At 38.8% G+C, this 17,158-nt stretch overlaps 1 protein-coding gene across 1 annotated transcript; it reads left to right on the top strand.

Annotated features, from left to right (window-relative positions):
- Window positions 1-1,760: 1,760 nt before the first annotated feature.
- Window positions 1,761-4,058, top strand: LOC140985707 (IRK-interacting protein-like). The gene is made up of 2 exons (XM_073453592.1): window positions 1,761-2,057; window positions 2,455-4,058. Exons 1-2 carry the CDS (start codon window positions 1,851-1,853, stop codon window positions 3,937-3,939), a joined length of 1,692 nt encoding a protein of 563 aa, XP_073309693.1. The 5' UTR covers window positions 1,761-1,850; the 3' UTR covers window positions 3,940-4,058.
- Window positions 4,059-17,158: the final 13,100 nt, after the last annotated feature.

The raw sequence follows: 17,158 nt of genomic DNA, 5'->3' as shown, positions 1-17,158 counted from the left end.
AAACCCATAACCAAATCCAACCGTTGATTCTGCCCGACCCCTCTTCTCTTTTGTTCGTTTTATCACATGTTAGTAAATTCATGGATACAGACACATCTCTTTGATATAGTGTTATGTTAGAGTAAGTACTCAGCTAATCAACTTATGGTTTGGATTTTATTGAGTTTTATGTAAAATAAATTTTATTTTAATAATATTTTATGTTTTTATCCAATTATGACTTTTACCTTATCTGAATACTCATGCATGCTGCATAGAATAAACTCTTGAATATACTAAAGGTATCACGAGTTCTACCTTGCAACGTAAGACCATGAAACTCTTTAGGAAGTATACCGTGTAAATAAAATTGGTTCCTAGTTGCATCAACCACTAAAATAAGGATAAAAGTCGTTTGAGTCTGAGACTAGCATATATGATGTAACGCCATGTTTCATTGATAATAGAATGTAGATGTACATTTATACAGATGAGTGATCATTTAATGATGTACTGAACAACCTTCTCTCGGACTGTTCAAGTGGTTATTACTTATCGAGTGGAATAGTCTATGGTATGGTTGTACATCATTAGTCCTTGGACCCGAGACAAGGTAGAAGCTCTATGTACTATCCTGTATTTTGATTCGTTTATCGACTCCATTGAGGGTCATCAGGTGGCGAGGTTGGGTGTGGTTTCAAAATACGTAGTAGCAAATTTATTGTGTCGAGGATTCATCGTTTGTCTACAGGTGAAAATATCGTTGTGATCTGATGAGTTAATAGTGCAAAAAATCTCTGGTCAGAGCAAGACATGTGTTTTAAGGAAATGTGTTTTCCTAGCTGCAAATACCATGTCACTATTATTACTCAAAGATACATCACATCGTTATCGAATTCAAATGCAACTCTCGATATATCAATGGTTGCAGATTCGATCGGGGTATATGAGTTGAAGAGATTGTATTGTATGCTAACCATAACTTAAGGTTTTTACATGCACTATTAGTGATACATAGGAGATCATGGGGCGATGCTACTAAGCGCTCTTACCATGATCCGATAGGTGTAATCAGACTTGAGTTCTGACATTTTTGATCAAGTGGTTGGTGAAAAAAAAGGTGCTAATTAGGGTAAGTCCGAATAATAATAAATATTATTTTGAATCACAAGAATTTGTGAATTTACGACTAGCTGTATCTCTGAACTATTGAGGATCACACAAATATCGGATTCTTTGATTTCGTTGAGATAGTCAAGTTTAAGGAGTTTAATTTGACGACTGTAGTTTGATGGATATCAAACATATTGCTTATAAAAGAGTTTATAAGTCGATTCCACATATTGAAATTTGTGAAAGTTAGCTTAACTGCTAATTAAACAAGGAGAGTATAAATACCTATTTTGGTGAATGTTTTTGTGAAAGAATTCACAAAACTAGTAACGTTAGAAAATGGATCAGTGAAAATTTTGATCTTCGAAATTTTCAATTCATTATATAAATAAGATTTGTACCCTCGGTACATCGACACTGTCTAATCGTCAATTGGAATTATAATGAGTTCACAATTATTTATTTAGTAAATTTAGAATTCACTAATTAAATATTAATATTAATAGTGATGACTACTATATGTACATGATTTTCATGAAGTCGATGTTAAATACGTAAATGTAAATAATTCTAAACACCATGTAGATGTTTTAATTAGTACTGACGCCCAAAAATGTATCAAAAGTCAGAAACTAAAATTTTTAGACTTTGGTTGCGCCTGTACCAGAACGTAAGGTCATGATGTGGCGCTCGATTGCTTTCTTTCTGGGCTGGATTTTATTTGTATGTATATGTGTGCTCTGTTTTTTTACCTGTAAATGGCGGCAACTTATCGAGAACAGAGCGAAAATGAGGTTAGCAGGCGAGATATTCAAGACGCCATTGCTAAAGCTGTGGAACTCAGGGCGCTTCACTCCGCTTTAATGCAGGGAACTAGTCCCAAAGACGTGAGATTCCCTTTTGCATCCCCTGTTTCTCGCCATGCCCAACAACTCTCTGCTAGAGATTACCCTGTGTTTACCCCTGTAAGTTCAGTCTTTTAATTTATTAAGGTTTAAATTTTTGGGATTGCTTATTTAGCTGTGACTTGTTGTTTAATGAGTTGGTTCCCCCCGAAGTTTCGTTAGCTATGGCGTCGAAGTGGGTGCTTGATTACTTTATTACTATATAACAGAGAATCTTGTAACTTGGCTTTTACTCTATGTCCGTGGATCAAGCATTGCTTGTACATTAAGATTTTACAGGTAAAAGGTCTGCTTTAATCGTGGTTTGATTCATAAAGGGTTCCCATAATCGTTCACTTTTTTGGATGTTAGATTGAAATCTACTAAACATGAATGGTTTTGTTATTATAGATCGTGGAAGTTAAAATAACGAGAAAATTTCCTTCATGGTAATTGACAATATAAAAAATATTGACAGAGTCGTGAAGATGAATCTTTACCAGGGTATCAGAAAATTCTGCTGCAGAATCGAAATTACGCAGAAAGTTGGGGAGAACAGGCTTTGAGTGGTGGAAATGCAGATGAAACAGAATCATCAGAATACCGCACGATGGATGCATCTTTGATAAAAGGGTTTCCTTTAGAATTAACGAACTTGGAGGGACACGTATGCCCTTCAGAAGATCAAAATTCCATGGCATGTTGCACTAAGTCTAGGAGAAGCAGCTTAGGGGACTTAAAATCACTCACATCTTGCAACAATTGCCAGCCTGCGTCCATAAGTACCGAACGCCTTGGCATATACAAGAATGACAAGAAGTCTAAAAGTGTTGTTCCGTCCCCTGATTCACACTCTTCTGTTCATTCTCAACCAAGAAATAAAGGGATGAAGTTTTCATGGTTGTTCCCTAAGCTAAAGAAGAAGAATAGAAATGACAATGCACCTCCTATTCAGTCACAACCCACCGAAGTCTCCCAAGTTCTTGGTGACTCGGGGATGATATCAATCGAGGCAATGAAGAAAGAGGTGGCAGAAGCTAATAAAAGCAGAGATGCTGCATTGGTTGAAGTTTCCGATATGAGGGTATCATTAGGGGAACTAAGTCAGAAGTTAGAGTATTTAGAGACTTATTGTGAGGGACATAGAAAGGCCTTAACACAAGTTGTGGAAGTGAAGAATTCTCAATCAGATGGAGCGATGAAAAGGCTTTCGAAACGAGGGAAATTGTTTGATGTGAGTGCAGAAAACTTGATGCCAGTGAGTGAGGAAGCAATGGTGGAGGGATTCTTGCAGATAGTGTCGGAAGCAAGATTATCTGTTAAGCAATTCTGCAAGATTCTAATCGGGCTGATTCAAGATAGTGATCACTCTCTAATGGATAATCTGAACTCGATTCTTCAACCGTACAATCTGTCTCTGAATTCAAAACAATCGAAAGCTGTGCTATACCATTTAGAAGCTGTCATAAACCAATCCCTTTACCAAGATTTCGAGAACTGTGTGTTTCAAAGAAACGGTATTCCGAAGTTCTTGGATCCCCAACAAGACCGGCAAGAAAAGTTCCAATCCTTCATCGCATTGAGAAATCTACGATGGAATGAAGTTTTGAGAAAAGGGACCAAGTATTACAGTGAAGAATTCAGTAAATTTTGTGATCAGAAAATGAATGGCATAGTTGCAAGTTTAGGTTGGACCAGGCCATGGCCTGAGCAGCTCCTGCAAGCATTTTTTGTGTCTGCAAAATGCATATGGTTGGTCCATTTACTCGCCTTCTCGTTTGATCCGCCTTCTAGTATATTGAGAGTCGAGGAAAAGCGCCCTTTTGAAGCTCGCTACGAGGAAGACGTTTTCGCAGATAGGCAGAACATTAAGGGTTCTAGCCGAGTCAAGATCATGGTAACGCCTGGTTTTTATGTGCATGATATTGTAGTTAGGTGTAAAGTTGTTTGCAGATATAAATAGATTGCTTGATCAGTAGGGTGCTTCCATTCTTTTCTTCTTTTTTTGCTCCCTTGAGTTTTCTAAATTATGGCCAAATTAGCAGGTTATTTTTGGTTTTTGTTTAGAGTTTTTTTTAATTACTTCAAAAGTTTGTTTAGTGCATTTTTGAAACGTCCACTACTTTTATTTTTAAAATCCTACTAATTTTTTTTTAATTTTTTTGTAAAATTCGAAACTTGCAATTTAAAATACTCAACATTTCCAAAATCCAAAAATTAATTTAATATTTAAAATCTCAAGTGCATAAAATCCCTAAAGCGTCAATTAACAAAAATCCTAAGTCAAACATTAACATGATCAAATCTAAACTTTAAAATAAAACATAAAAATCTCTAAATAAATCATTCTTAAAATCTTTATTTCAAAATTTCAACTATTAAGCTAATGCGAAAAATAAATATCATTCGGGAGTGTATTGCCGGACTCGATCCACTCAAGCGTCAGCGCCTCCCTCAATATGATCTTCACTTTCAATCATCCAAACCTAGTGAATCTAATGACTCAGTACGTTCTAACCATATGTAACAAATAATACATATACAGGCACATGCATAAAATCATACTTTTATTTAAAATAAGCTTGTAGTCATAAATCATTTAATCGTAAAGTTTTCCATCATCATATATCATTTTGGGTGAAGTTTGATCTTTGAAAGTGACTAGCTGTATCATGTGGTCGACTGATCAGTCTTAGCTCACCATTGCGTATGGGAACGAGCACAAAGCACCGCCGTAAAATAGAAATACGATCGTTGGGCTCCCTCTGGGTCTTCTCTCTCACGATATTCCCAAACATATCATATCATATCATATTTATCACAGTCAATTCAAATCCTTCAAAATATTTTTCTTTCCTTTTTATTCATAAAATATCATGTCTTTTCTAAATTCGTAAAATAGCATTTTAACTGTAAAAATCGTACAGATTTATCATATATCATAAAATTCCATATTTTCATCATAAAAATTTTAAAATATCATTTCTCATGTGTTATGATTCTTCGGGACACTGCCAAGCCTTTCGTACTACTCAGGATGTAAAATAATCATTTTACCCTTAGACTCTAAAATTCTCGATTTTGATGTTTTCTTACTTTTATCGACTCGAGCCTATCCAAACCATTCTATAAGCTTAAGATTAATTTTTTATATTTTTCTTAGATGTAAATCCGAGCTTTCGATGTATTTCTTTCATGACTAAACCGTGAACCGTTTTAATCCCGAATTATTTCAAAACTTAATGTTTTAATCCCCAAATTTTAAACATAAACTTTTCATCTCTAAACTACCCCGTGAGCCACGAACCACACCCCATGGACCCATGGTTCGAACCCTTACCTTTTCCTAAGCCAAGTTCGAACCCTAAGAACTAACCGAGCCATTATTCTCCCAAACACCAAGCCACCCTCGAGCCACCTGGGACCAGATCTAACCCTGACCCTCCTGGACTTGCCCTGACCCGCGCACCTAGCCCCTAGTTCCAGCAGCCAGCCGTGCAAGCTCCCCTCCTATTATCCAAGTCGCGACCCTTGCTTACCCAAACCACCTTGGGCCGCCGCTGCATCGGACCATGCCCTGACCCCGAGCCACCTTCACTGAACCCTACTGGACTAACCTAGCCACCAAGACCAGCCGCACACCTCTCCCCTCCTGACCCTAGCTGCACATTTGCATGGAAAGAGTCCTAGGGTTTGTGGACTCTTCCCTCCTTGCTGCCGCCACATCCAGCCACCCTTCAGCCCTCTAGCTCTCTTGGTTACAGCCACCACAGGACCCTGATCAGGCCGAGCCCTGGTGCACCATCCCCCATAGCCGAACCCTTTTTGTCCCAAGGAAACCCATAAAACCCTAGGCTCATCCATCTGTGGCCAAGCTCGATTCCAGCCTACCCCTTTAAACGACTCTATTTCCATCCCATAAACACCTTGTATTGGCAACATGTCCCTTAGAATTCATAGCGTTCTCAAACAAATCGTAAAATCATCAAAACTTTGAAAATAATCATCAAAAAGTTAAGCGATTTGTATTCAAATATTTTTCATGCTAAAATACATAAAAACATGCATATTATTATTTGAATGGTGCATCAAAAGAGTTTAGAAGCGTGTCTTTACGTTTAAAACGCTCGAACATACGATCGTTGACGTGGATTGCGAAGGACGAACAGGCGACGAACGACCTTGAATCTTCTCTCCAAAATCTCGAAAATTTTGTGTGTGTGTGTGATGTGTGAAGTTTCGGCTGAATGACTGCTTAGAACCCTAGGATTGCTTTTAAATTTTCGAAAATGGCATGCTTAATGGGTTAGGGTTTTGGACTTTTTGTTTAGGAATAATTGGGCCCTACAATCATAGGTAAATTAGGCCCAATAATACCTATTTAATTGTAAAATAATAGTTTACAAAATTTGTTTTCAAAAATAATAATTTTTTAGGTCTTTAAAAGTTCTTCGTTTGACCAAAACCAGCTTCTCGGATCAAATCGAGCTCGTCTAGTAAAATAATTTGGGCTCCAGGATTTTTAGAAAATTTTAATCATATTATTAAGCCTCAAAAATATTTATCAAAAAATATTTTACCTTGATCGTCCCCGTTCTCCTATCCCCAGCCTATTATCGAATATTCGGATAAAATCTTCAGTTTTCATGAAATCATGTAATCAGACCTTCAATCATATACTATATATCATTTTAAGTATTTAAAATCAATTAAATAAAGCAAATAAGCAATTTAAATCATTTGCATGCATGCGGTTTACGTAGGTTGACTTTCAGACGTTACAATTCCTACCCCCTTAAATAAAATTTCGTAATCAAAATTAAGGCTTACCGAATAGTTCAAGGTAACGACTCCACATCTCTGACTCGATTTCCCAAGTAGCTTCTTCCTCCGAATGTGAAACGTCTGCTATTCGTTTTGCTTAAAAAGTACTAGAATTTTTTTTTTTGTTTACCATGATCGGCCGAACCCTTACAAAATATATAAAATATTTTTGCACTATTTTTAAAATAAAACCACCAACTAGTATTTTAAAATCAAAGGAAATAATCAAATCGTAACTCGTCAACCATTTACCAAACCCTAAAAATAATCTTTTCAAACATCGGCAAAAGTATCATTCTCTCAAAAAACCCCTCAAAAAGCATAAATAAATAGTTATAAAAATCTTTAACGTAAATCATATTCATAAGTGCGAAAAATAGAAGCGCTGGTCCTCGGGTTATGTGCACCTTCAGTCCAGAAAAGTCAACCATCCAAGCCTCCCTCAACAATATTATCACACTCACCTGCATCAATCACACCTAGCGAGTCTAAAGACTCAACACATCATATTCTTGATAACAAATAATACATATAAAACCACAAGCACACAGTGAAAAATACTTTTACGTAAAATAACATTTTCATGACATGCATAAACTTTAAACATAAACATTTTCATTTCATCTTCAACATATACATATTATCATCAACACATACGTATTCCTTTTTCTTTTCGTTGAATTCAGATCGTTAATTGTGACTTTCGTGTTCATCTACGTCTACGTGTTGGGCAATGGATCCATCTACATGTAACCACAGTACTGGGCGGCAAGGATATCAGCAACACTCTCACCGATAAACTGAGCCTTGGCCTTACGTATTATCATATCATCGTATACATATTCGTATCCACGGAAATACTATCGTCGGGCTCCCACTAGGACCGTCACCCTCACGATATCTCCCACATATCATCCTATTAGTCACAATTATTTCACTTCCTTCAACGTTTCATGTTTTCATCACTTTATAAAATTCAAACATGCATATAACGTTTTTCTTTTAAACCAAGCATACAACATGTCTTTTAAATGTCCATATTAAATCATAAAATTCATAAACACCTTAAAAATAACATTTTAACATCTAAATATCCATGAACATTTAAAATAATCATATTAACATATAAAACATCAATCAGATCACTGCCATAACGTTTACAAATTTTCGGATGTAAAATTACCGTTTTACCCCTGGGCGTAAAATTTCCTGTTCTTGACTTTTTCTTACTTTTATTGACCCTAACATGTCCCACATAATTATTTAAGCCTAAATTAAATTTCTCAAAATTTTATTTAGCTTAAATTAGACTTTTTAATTAATTCGTAATTAGTCGTTTTGAAGGCGTTTTAATCCTGAAAAATTTCAAACTTTAATATAAAATTCTTAAATTCAAAACAGACTTTTTATATTATTTTGACCCTCGTGAACTACGACTCGACCCCGTGAGCCGTGTTTTGAATTAATTTTTCAACTAGAACACCCTAGCCGAGCCACACTTGGAACCCACGAGCCATCTTTAATTTTTTCTCGAGCCCAGCTCGAACCACCATGAGCCAAACTCGAGCCAGCCTCCCCCTTGACCCTACTGGACCCTAAGCACCAACGGAAACTGACCCTAGCCCCAAAACCGAACCACACCAGCTGATGCATGAAGTGGCCGAGACACCTCCTAGCTTATGACTCTTCGAACTCGCCCCTAGGACCTAGCCACTGGACCAGCCCCTGAACCAGACCCGTGTGCACTCTCCTGGGACCCTAGTGACTTGACCTAACCCAGCCCAGAACCCCCCAGGCCGAGCCCCTCCCCTGTGCATTGTTGTGCACTCGCGCACCAAGGCGCTGCCCTCTCGGGCTAGGACTCCTTCCCAGCCCTGGTGTCCGAGTCCTAGCGTGGCTAGGACTCCACCCCTGACTCATACACACCCCTAGCCAAGCCCTGGTCCAACCGAACCCAAGCCCAGCCGCTAACTCCCTTAAACCGAGCCCTACAAAACCCATAACAGAAAGTTAGTTCTTGCTTGTATTCTACTTATTTTGCAGCGTTTTTGGTGTGTTCCTAGGACTCTATATTTCATGTAAACGATCCTTGATCATGTCTTAATCATGGCAGCCCCTTAAACAATACAAAAACATGATTTTGGAAATCAAAAACACAAGTTTAGAACACATATGCATGAAGTTACGAAAATTCAACTTGTGTGACATGTTTTCCTTTAAAAGATGCTTAGATGATTACTATGGTGTGATAGATATTTGAAGGAAAGAAATATGCGTGCCTTTGCGTAATTTACGCACGAATATACGTCGACGATTGCGAAGAACGATGACGACGGGACCTTGGCTTGAAACCCTTGAAGCTTTTCGAATTTTCCTCTTAAAAATTTGGTGTGTGTGTCGTGAATATGCTTGAGAGAATTTGAATGTGTAGGGGAAAGTGGGGCGTGGGTTATGGTGTGGGGAAGGGTTTATTTGTACTTTAAATATAAAATAAAAAAAGGCTAATGGTAGCTTAGGCCCATTAACAAAGTTAATTAGGCCCATTAAGCCCATTAGTGCTTTTAAAAATTATTTAAAATAATTTTGCTTAAATAAGTTGGTGAATTTATTAGCCGGGTTGCCAAAATGTTCTTATTTTTGTTGAAAAACCAACACCGATAAAAATTACGTCCCGGCGTATAAAATCACCTCAAAACCCCTTATTTTCAAAAATATGAAAAAGCATCACTCATAATTTAAATGATTAAAAACAATTATTTAATAAAAACATTTTCAATTTTTCAGCCCTCGGTCTCCGTTCCTCGATTGCAGCTCGAATGACCCTTAAAAATACATTTTTAATGAATGTAAGTAGAAAAACTATTAAAACATCATGTAAACATGTCACATAATCAATTAAGCAATTAAATTTTCTTAATTACTCAATTTTCATATTTCCTAGATTTGCATGCGGTTGGATTACGTCGTCTTAATTTTTTGGACCTTACAGAATGATTTAGCCATTTTACTTTGACCATCTTTATCACCTTGTTCCGCAGCCTTCTCTTTTGTCTACCCAGGATTTGAGTAGGCCTCTCCTTGTATGACAGGTTTGGCGGAAGTTGCAGTGGCTCAAAGTTCAGTACATGTGAAGGGTTTGACATGTACTTGCGGAGCATCGATACGTGGAAGACATTGTGGACTCCTGCGAGATTAGGTGGCAACGCCACTCGATATGCTAATGCTCCCACTCTTTCAAGTATCTCGAACGGTCCGATGAACCTCAGACTAAGTTTGCCTTTCTTGCCAAATCTCATAACACTTTTCATAGGTGCTATCTTTACAAATACGTGATCGTCGGCTGCAAACTCGAGACCTCATCTTCTTTTGTCCGTGTAGCTCTTCTGTCGACTCTGAGCAGTTTTCATTCTGTCTCGGATCTTGGCGACCATTTCTGCGGTGTGTTGAACTATCTCGGGTCCCATCGTAGCCCTTTCTCCTACCTCGTCCCAATGGATAGACAATCTACATTTCCTTCCGTAGAGTGCCTCGTATGGAGCCATTCCTATAGATGGCTGATATTGTTGTAAGTGAACTCCACTAGAGGTAGTTTCGGTTCCCAAATCTCTTGGAAATCGATCACGCAGGCTCGAATTAGTTCCTTTAAAATTTGTATAACTCTTTTAGACTGACCGTCTGTCTGAGGATGAAATGCGGTACTGAATAGTAGTTTGGTTCCCAAGGCCGCATGTAAACTCTTCCAGAATGATGACGTGAATCTGTGTCTCTGTCCGACACTATAGAGACGGGAATTCCATGCAGTCTGACTATCTCTCGAATATATAGCTCAGCATACTGTGTCATGGAAAAAGTCGTCTTTACTGGTAGGAAATGTGCTCACTTAGTAAGACGGTCCACTATTACTCAAATGACGTTGAGTCTTTTTACCGTCTTTGGCAATCCTACCACGAAGTCTATAGTAATGTTCTCCCACTTCTACTCGGGAATGGGAAGTGGTCGGAGCATTTTCGCTGGTATTTGATGCTCTGCCTTCACTTGTTGACATGTCAAGCATTCGGATACGAAGCGCATAATATCTTGTTTCATTCCTGGCCACCAATATAAAAGTTACAAGTCCTTGTACATATTTGTACTTCTGAGATGAACAGAATAAGGGGTACTATGAGCTTAAGTCATAATGTCAACTCTAAGTGAATCTCCACTAAGAACCCATAGTCGACCTCGATATTTTACAATGCCATCGTTGACTGAATATAACATGCTGCATTTTGATTCATCTCGTTGTCTCCATTTCTACAGTTGCTTATCATTAGACTGTCCGGCTCGAATTCTATCTCGTAGAGTAGGCTGTACCGTCAAAGTAGCGAGATTAGGGGCCTTTCCTCTAGCATAGACTTCAAGATCAAACCTCTGAATTTCAGTTTGTAGAGGTTTCTGCACTGACAAATGGGCCAAGACTGTCTATTTCCTACTCAAAACATCCGAAACTACAATTAACTTTGCCGGGATGATAGCTAATGTCGCAGTCGTAGTCCTTTACAAGTTCTAGCCATCTTCTTTGTCTCATGTTCAGCTTTTTTGGGTGAAGAAATAATTGAGGCTTTCGTGGTCAGTAAAGATCTTGCATTTCTCGCCATTAAGTAGTGCTTCCAAATTTTAAGTGCGAATACGACTGCTGCAAGCTCAAGGTCATGCGTCGGATAATTTTTCTCGTGGGTTTTCAACTGTCTAGACGCATAAGCTATGACTCGATCGTGTTGCATGAGCTCTACGCCAAGTCCAAGTTTCGAAGTGTCGATTACTAACACATAATCCCATTGTTCTATCGGCATAGCTAGAACTGGAGCGGTAGTGAGTGCTTGCTTCAAATGATCAAAGCTATTTTGACACTCTGGTCCCCATACAAATTTCGCATTTTTCTTTGTCAAAGATATCAAGGGTACTGCAATGGTCAAAAAATCCTTGATGAACTTGCGATAATAGCCAGCTAAACTCAAGAAACTGCGGATTTCCGTTACACTTTTAGGCACTGGCCACTCTTTCGCTGACTCGACCTTAGATGGGTCGACTTATATTCCTTCTCTCAAAACTATGTGGCCTAAGAATGCCACCACCTCTAGCCAAAACTCGCACTTGCTGAACTTTGCATATAATTTCCGATCTCGTAAAACTTGCAAGGTCGTCTTCAAGTGCTGATCATGCTCCTCTCGGCTCTTTGAATAGATAAAAATATCGTCAATGAAGAAAATAATAAATTGATCGAGGTACGACTGAAATACACGATTCATGAGATCCATGAAGATCGCCGGAGTATTAGTTAGTCCAAACGGCATCACTAAAAACTCATAATGGTCATAACACGTTCTAAAAGCTGTCTTATGCACATCCGCCTCTTTTACTCTCAATTTGTGATATCCAGACCGAAGATCTATCTTTGAAAATACTGAAGCTCCTTGTAGTTGATCAAACAAATCTTCGATTCGGGGTAACGGATATTTGTTCTTCACTGTCAGCCTATTCAGCTCCCTATAATCGATACATAGTCTCATAGTCCCATCTTTTTCTTCACAAACAGCACTAGCGCGCCCCATGGAGAGAAACTAGGGCGAATAAAGCCCATGTCTAGAAGCTCTTGAATTTGGTCCTTTAATTCTTTCATCTCAGCAGGTGCTAGGCGATACGGTGTCTTAGAGATCGGCACAGTATCATGCATCAACTCAACAGAAATTCCACCTCTCTCTCGGGTGGGATGGCAAAAACATCGTCAAGAAACACATCCGGAAAATCTTTGACAACTTCTACATCTTCTATTGATCGACTGTCAGTATCGGGTATGGATATAAGACTAGCAAGAAAACCTCGACAGCATCTACGGATAAGCTTCTTCGCACGAATGCATGAAATAATGTGCTGCATTTGATTATTCTGCGCCGCTCGAATATGAATACTTTCCCCTTGGGCGGTTGAATAGATACTGACATTCGCTGAAAATTGATAGTAGCTCCGTTCTGTGTGAGCCAATCCATGCCCAAAATAATGTCGAACTCGGGCATTGGAAATACAATAAGGTCCGCTCGAACGGCATTCCTCTGTAATTTGAGCTCCACATCCTTAACCATGCTTGTAGAGACCATATGTTCACCATAAGGAACTGTAACTCTGAATCACGACTCTACGTCCGCCGGTAAGATTCTCAATCGTTTCACGAAGGATTCAGATATGAAAGAATGCGTTGCTCCAGAATATAGCAAAGCGTAAGTAGCGACGCCCACTAACAAAATGCTGCATGTGATAATATGTGTATTATACTCGAACAAGCCATAAAATTCAGAATTTCCTATCATCTAGGCCCTTCTAGTCTCCCATATTAGCATTTCAACCCTTTGAATTTCGAAAATTGCCAAGTGACCCCTTAAAATTTCAAAAAAAATTGCAATTAAGTCCTAATAAATTTCGATTTTTTCAAATTTTTTCTTCATAAATTTAGAAAATTACAATTTAGTCCCTTGAATTTTCAATCTCCTACAATTTGATCCCCATAGCCAACATTTGCAAAAATTCAATTCCTTATACCTTAGAATTTGAAACATGCAATTCTAAATCATCAAGTTCAATGCATCTCAATTTAATACTAGCATTCATGATTCTTATCTCAAACAATAAAGCAATATAAAATGCTTAAATAGTCGGAGTACCTGTAATAAGCGTAGTGTCTGGCTCCGCTTGCTCAGCATGCATCACGTAAGCCCTCCCAGTCGCGGGTTGCTTAAGCTTTGGGCAATCAGCAGCCTTATGCCCCATTCCTCCACACTTAAAAGCACTTGTAGGTGCCACACATACACTTGCCATAATGATGATGATTGCACTCCTTGCAGAGTGGCCTCTCCTCAGTATTCGGGGCGTTTCCTTTAGGTGGCTGCCCTTGCGGTTAATGATGTCCTGGCCGCTTCGGTGGTCCTATAAATGACTTCTTTTTCTGCTAACTTGATTGTTGGGCATGATTCTTTTTGCACCGCATCTCCCAGTCAATGTCCTTCAGAGACTGCTCGGCTCGAAAGGCTTTAGCAACAGCAGTAGTATAGTCAATAAGATCAGTCAGCATCACATCTCGACGGATCGTCGGCCTCAAACCATCCAAGAAATGTCATAGTTTCTCCTCAGCATCATTTGCAATCAAGGACACAAAATGATAGCTCCTATCAAACTTTTGAACAAACTCAGCAACAAACGAATCACCCTGACGGAGACTCATGAACTCTCTCTTCAACCTCGAACGAATGTCAGTAGTGAAATACTTATCATAGAATACTCTCTTGAAGCCCTCCCAAGTCAAAGTCTCCAAATTCACTCCTCGCTTCGCTCCATCCCACCATAAGGAAGCGTCGCCTTTCAGCAGATAAACGGTACAACGAACTCGGTCAGCGTCCGCCATATCTATATACCTAAAAATCACCCCCAATGACCTAATCCATTCCTCAGTCACAAATGGATCAGTAGTGCCAGAAAAATCCGTGGGATCCATCCTCCTAAATCGCTCATAAACAACCTCGGGTCGAAACCTTGCAGCATTCCCAACATTATGCTCCAGTAATTGAGCCATTCCAACTAGCACACGTGCACTAGCATCCTGATTAGGTGGAGGCTGTGGAATATCCTCCTCCCTCATTTCCTCATTATCTCTGCGAAGAACTCGTCTAGGAGGCATCTCTGTACAAGTCATCCATACCACATAATCAACATGCATTCAACATTTTAAAAACATGCATCTAACTTTGATAGGATCGATTAACGTATCAAGGGTGTTTAGAAGCAGAGGTTGAATAAACACTCACAATTAAAATGAATCTTTTCGAATTTTGACTTCAGTTTGGTGACAAACTGATTCTCGGAATCTTGTTGGTCAATGACAATCAGTTAAACTAAGAGTAGTTGCGGAAAATAACTGACTGAAAGATAGAATACAAAACTGAAATAAAGTACGCAAGGATTGTTTCTGGATGTTCGGAGATTTCAATCACTCCTACGTCACCCCTTCTATCTCAAGGATAGGATTTCCACTAAAAGACTTTGATCGAATACAAGACTTTTATTGACCCACTTCAGTTTGGACTTAACACTGCCAAAACTGAAACTCTTAGCATACAACAACTTTTATCAGTTCGTGACTGATCTTAGCACAACTGATATAATTTTGATTGAATTACAAATTGCTAACACGCTCAAAGTGTAGCTTTAGATGCTACTGATATATCTGATATACGTGAGCTGTGAATTGTGATTTTAGCAGCGTAATAGCAAGCTTCAATAATGCGTTGATGGTTCTGCTTCTCAGCTGCTTTGTTCACTTATTTATATGCTTCCTTTCCAACGGTAACTTGATATGAATTTGAATCTTTGTATCCGTTGATTTTTTACTTGATTATTCCTTGGATATTGTTTCCTTCATTTATTGTGATGCGGCGTCTTAACTGCTTTCGCCGAAATGCGTTGTTCTAAGCTGTATTGTTTTAAGTGCGGCGTTGCAATCTTCTATGTCTCTTTGTCGGTTGATCGTTCTTTCCCGAGACATGTTTAGTTGAAGGAAGCATACGGCTGAATATATCAACTGATCGGTTTCCAACTGATCGGTTGGTTTTCTTCGAAAGTTCAGTTCAACTGGGTTCGGTTGTATTAGATAATATGCGCGATACTCTTTAGTTAGGCAAGCTGTATAGATCGAATATTTGATCAGTTAGTTCCAATAAATAATCGGTTTGTCAAACATCCGAAATTAAGTTTCCAACAATTTCCCCCTTTTTGGTGTTTGACAAAACTAAGCAACTAATAACTGATCAATGAAGCTTATATGATCTTCAAGTTCGTTGTAGATAAAATAATCAACTGTTGTGTACAGATTCGTACAATGAAAGAATGAAATAATCTGAATGAAATAATCTGTAGCTTCATTATATCAAATCTATTGAGCTGATCTCCATTGAACTGCTGATCTGATGATCTATTCCCCCTTTTTGTCAAACGCCTCCATTCTGACAAATAATCTCTTAACATCGGTTGAAAGAATCTTGACAGAAGTGGCTACGTCTGCGACTGCATTGAGCACAGTGGTTTGCATGAAGTCTATCTTTCTTGATACGAGTGTCTCCACCGCATCAACTCTTTTGCTGATAGTGTCTTGAGTCGCTGAGAGACTTTCTGCTATACCTCTATTCTTTTTTATTTCAGCAATTGCAAAGGAAAGAGAGGTCACGGTAGCTTGAACTGCCTTCAGTTTCTCTGAGTTAAATACTTCTGCATGTTCCAGTTTCAGAGAATGGGCGAGTTGAGTATGCTGAATGTTAGAGATGGCAGAGAGAATTTTATGCATATTATTCTGAATATCTTGAATTTCTTCAAGAACTAATTCAAGATCATTAGATGAATGAGGTGGTGAATGTCCAGAAGTTCCAGGTGCTTGTCCTTCGGAGACTGGATCAAAGACCACTAAGGTCCTGTCAGTTATAACTGTCTCTGCAATGGTCTGTTCTGGAACAATTATTTCAGCAACTCCAATTTGATCTGGGGGAGGAGAAGATAGATCCTGAGTAGCAACTGAATTGTCCGGCTGAATAGGCAAATTTGTGGTATCTTCAGTCGGAGCATCAAGAACTGGTGCTTCTGCTGGAGATTCAGCTGAAACGAGGACTGGCTCGTCAGTTGGAATATTTTCAGAATGTAGCAACTGAGCCTCCACATTTTCAGTAGTTTCTTGACCAGGTGACTGAGCTGGCACATCAGTAGGCTGAACAAGCTCTTCAGGTAAGACGGGATCCTCTAGAACTGCTCGATCAGTTGAGTGATCAACTGAGACAGAAACAAGTTCCTCTGTTTGAGATTCTTGAATCACTGACTGAATAATTTCATCAATATTGGTGAGTGTCAAGTCAGCTTCTGAATATATTTGATGATCATCAGCAGTAGGTTGAGGCACATTCTGAACTGGCTCGTCAGTTGTAGCAGCTTGTTCAGGACATGGTTCACGGTGCCGAGAAGGTGAATCAGCTTCTTCAGCTTCTGAAGTGCCTTCATGAATAACAAGTTCCTGATCCGTCTCCCAAAATTGTATTTGGGATTGCAGAGTTAATAGATCAGTTTCTAGCTGAGTGATCACAGCTCGATCATTGTATGCAGTTGGACTTGTGGGAATATAGTTGGCTTTCAATTTTTCGATCAGTTGGTCCAACTTTTTAGCTCGGACTTGATCAAAGAAGTAGTTCTTGCGCTCCAAGGCCTGAGTTATTGTAGCCTTGACCACTCTCAGAACAGTTGTCTCCAATTTGATAAATATGTTCCGCTTGGACTTCTTCTTCAGCTGCTTGGCA

The sequence above is a fragment of the Primulina huaijiensis genome, chromosome 10 (assembly GCF_012295235.1).
Source record: "Primulina huaijiensis isolate GDHJ02 chromosome 10, ASM1229523v2, whole genome shotgun sequence".
NCBI classification, from domain to species: Eukaryota; Viridiplantae; Streptophyta; class Magnoliopsida; order Lamiales; family Gesneriaceae; genus Primulina; species Primulina huaijiensis.
The sequence above is the reverse complement of the archived record's forward strand: the minus strand, read 5'-3'. Positions and strand labels throughout refer to the sequence as shown.

Excerpts from the sequence above, each read along its gene's own strand:
- LOC140985707 (XM_073453592.1), top strand. The coding sequence starts at position 1,851 with ATGGCGGCAACTTATCGAGAACAGAGCGAAAATGAGGTTAGCAGGCGA. Across the intron at positions 2,058-2,454 it reads ATTACCCTGTGTTTACCCCT|AGTCGTGAAGATGAATCTTT; the intron begins GTAAGTTCAGTC and ends AAATATTGACAG.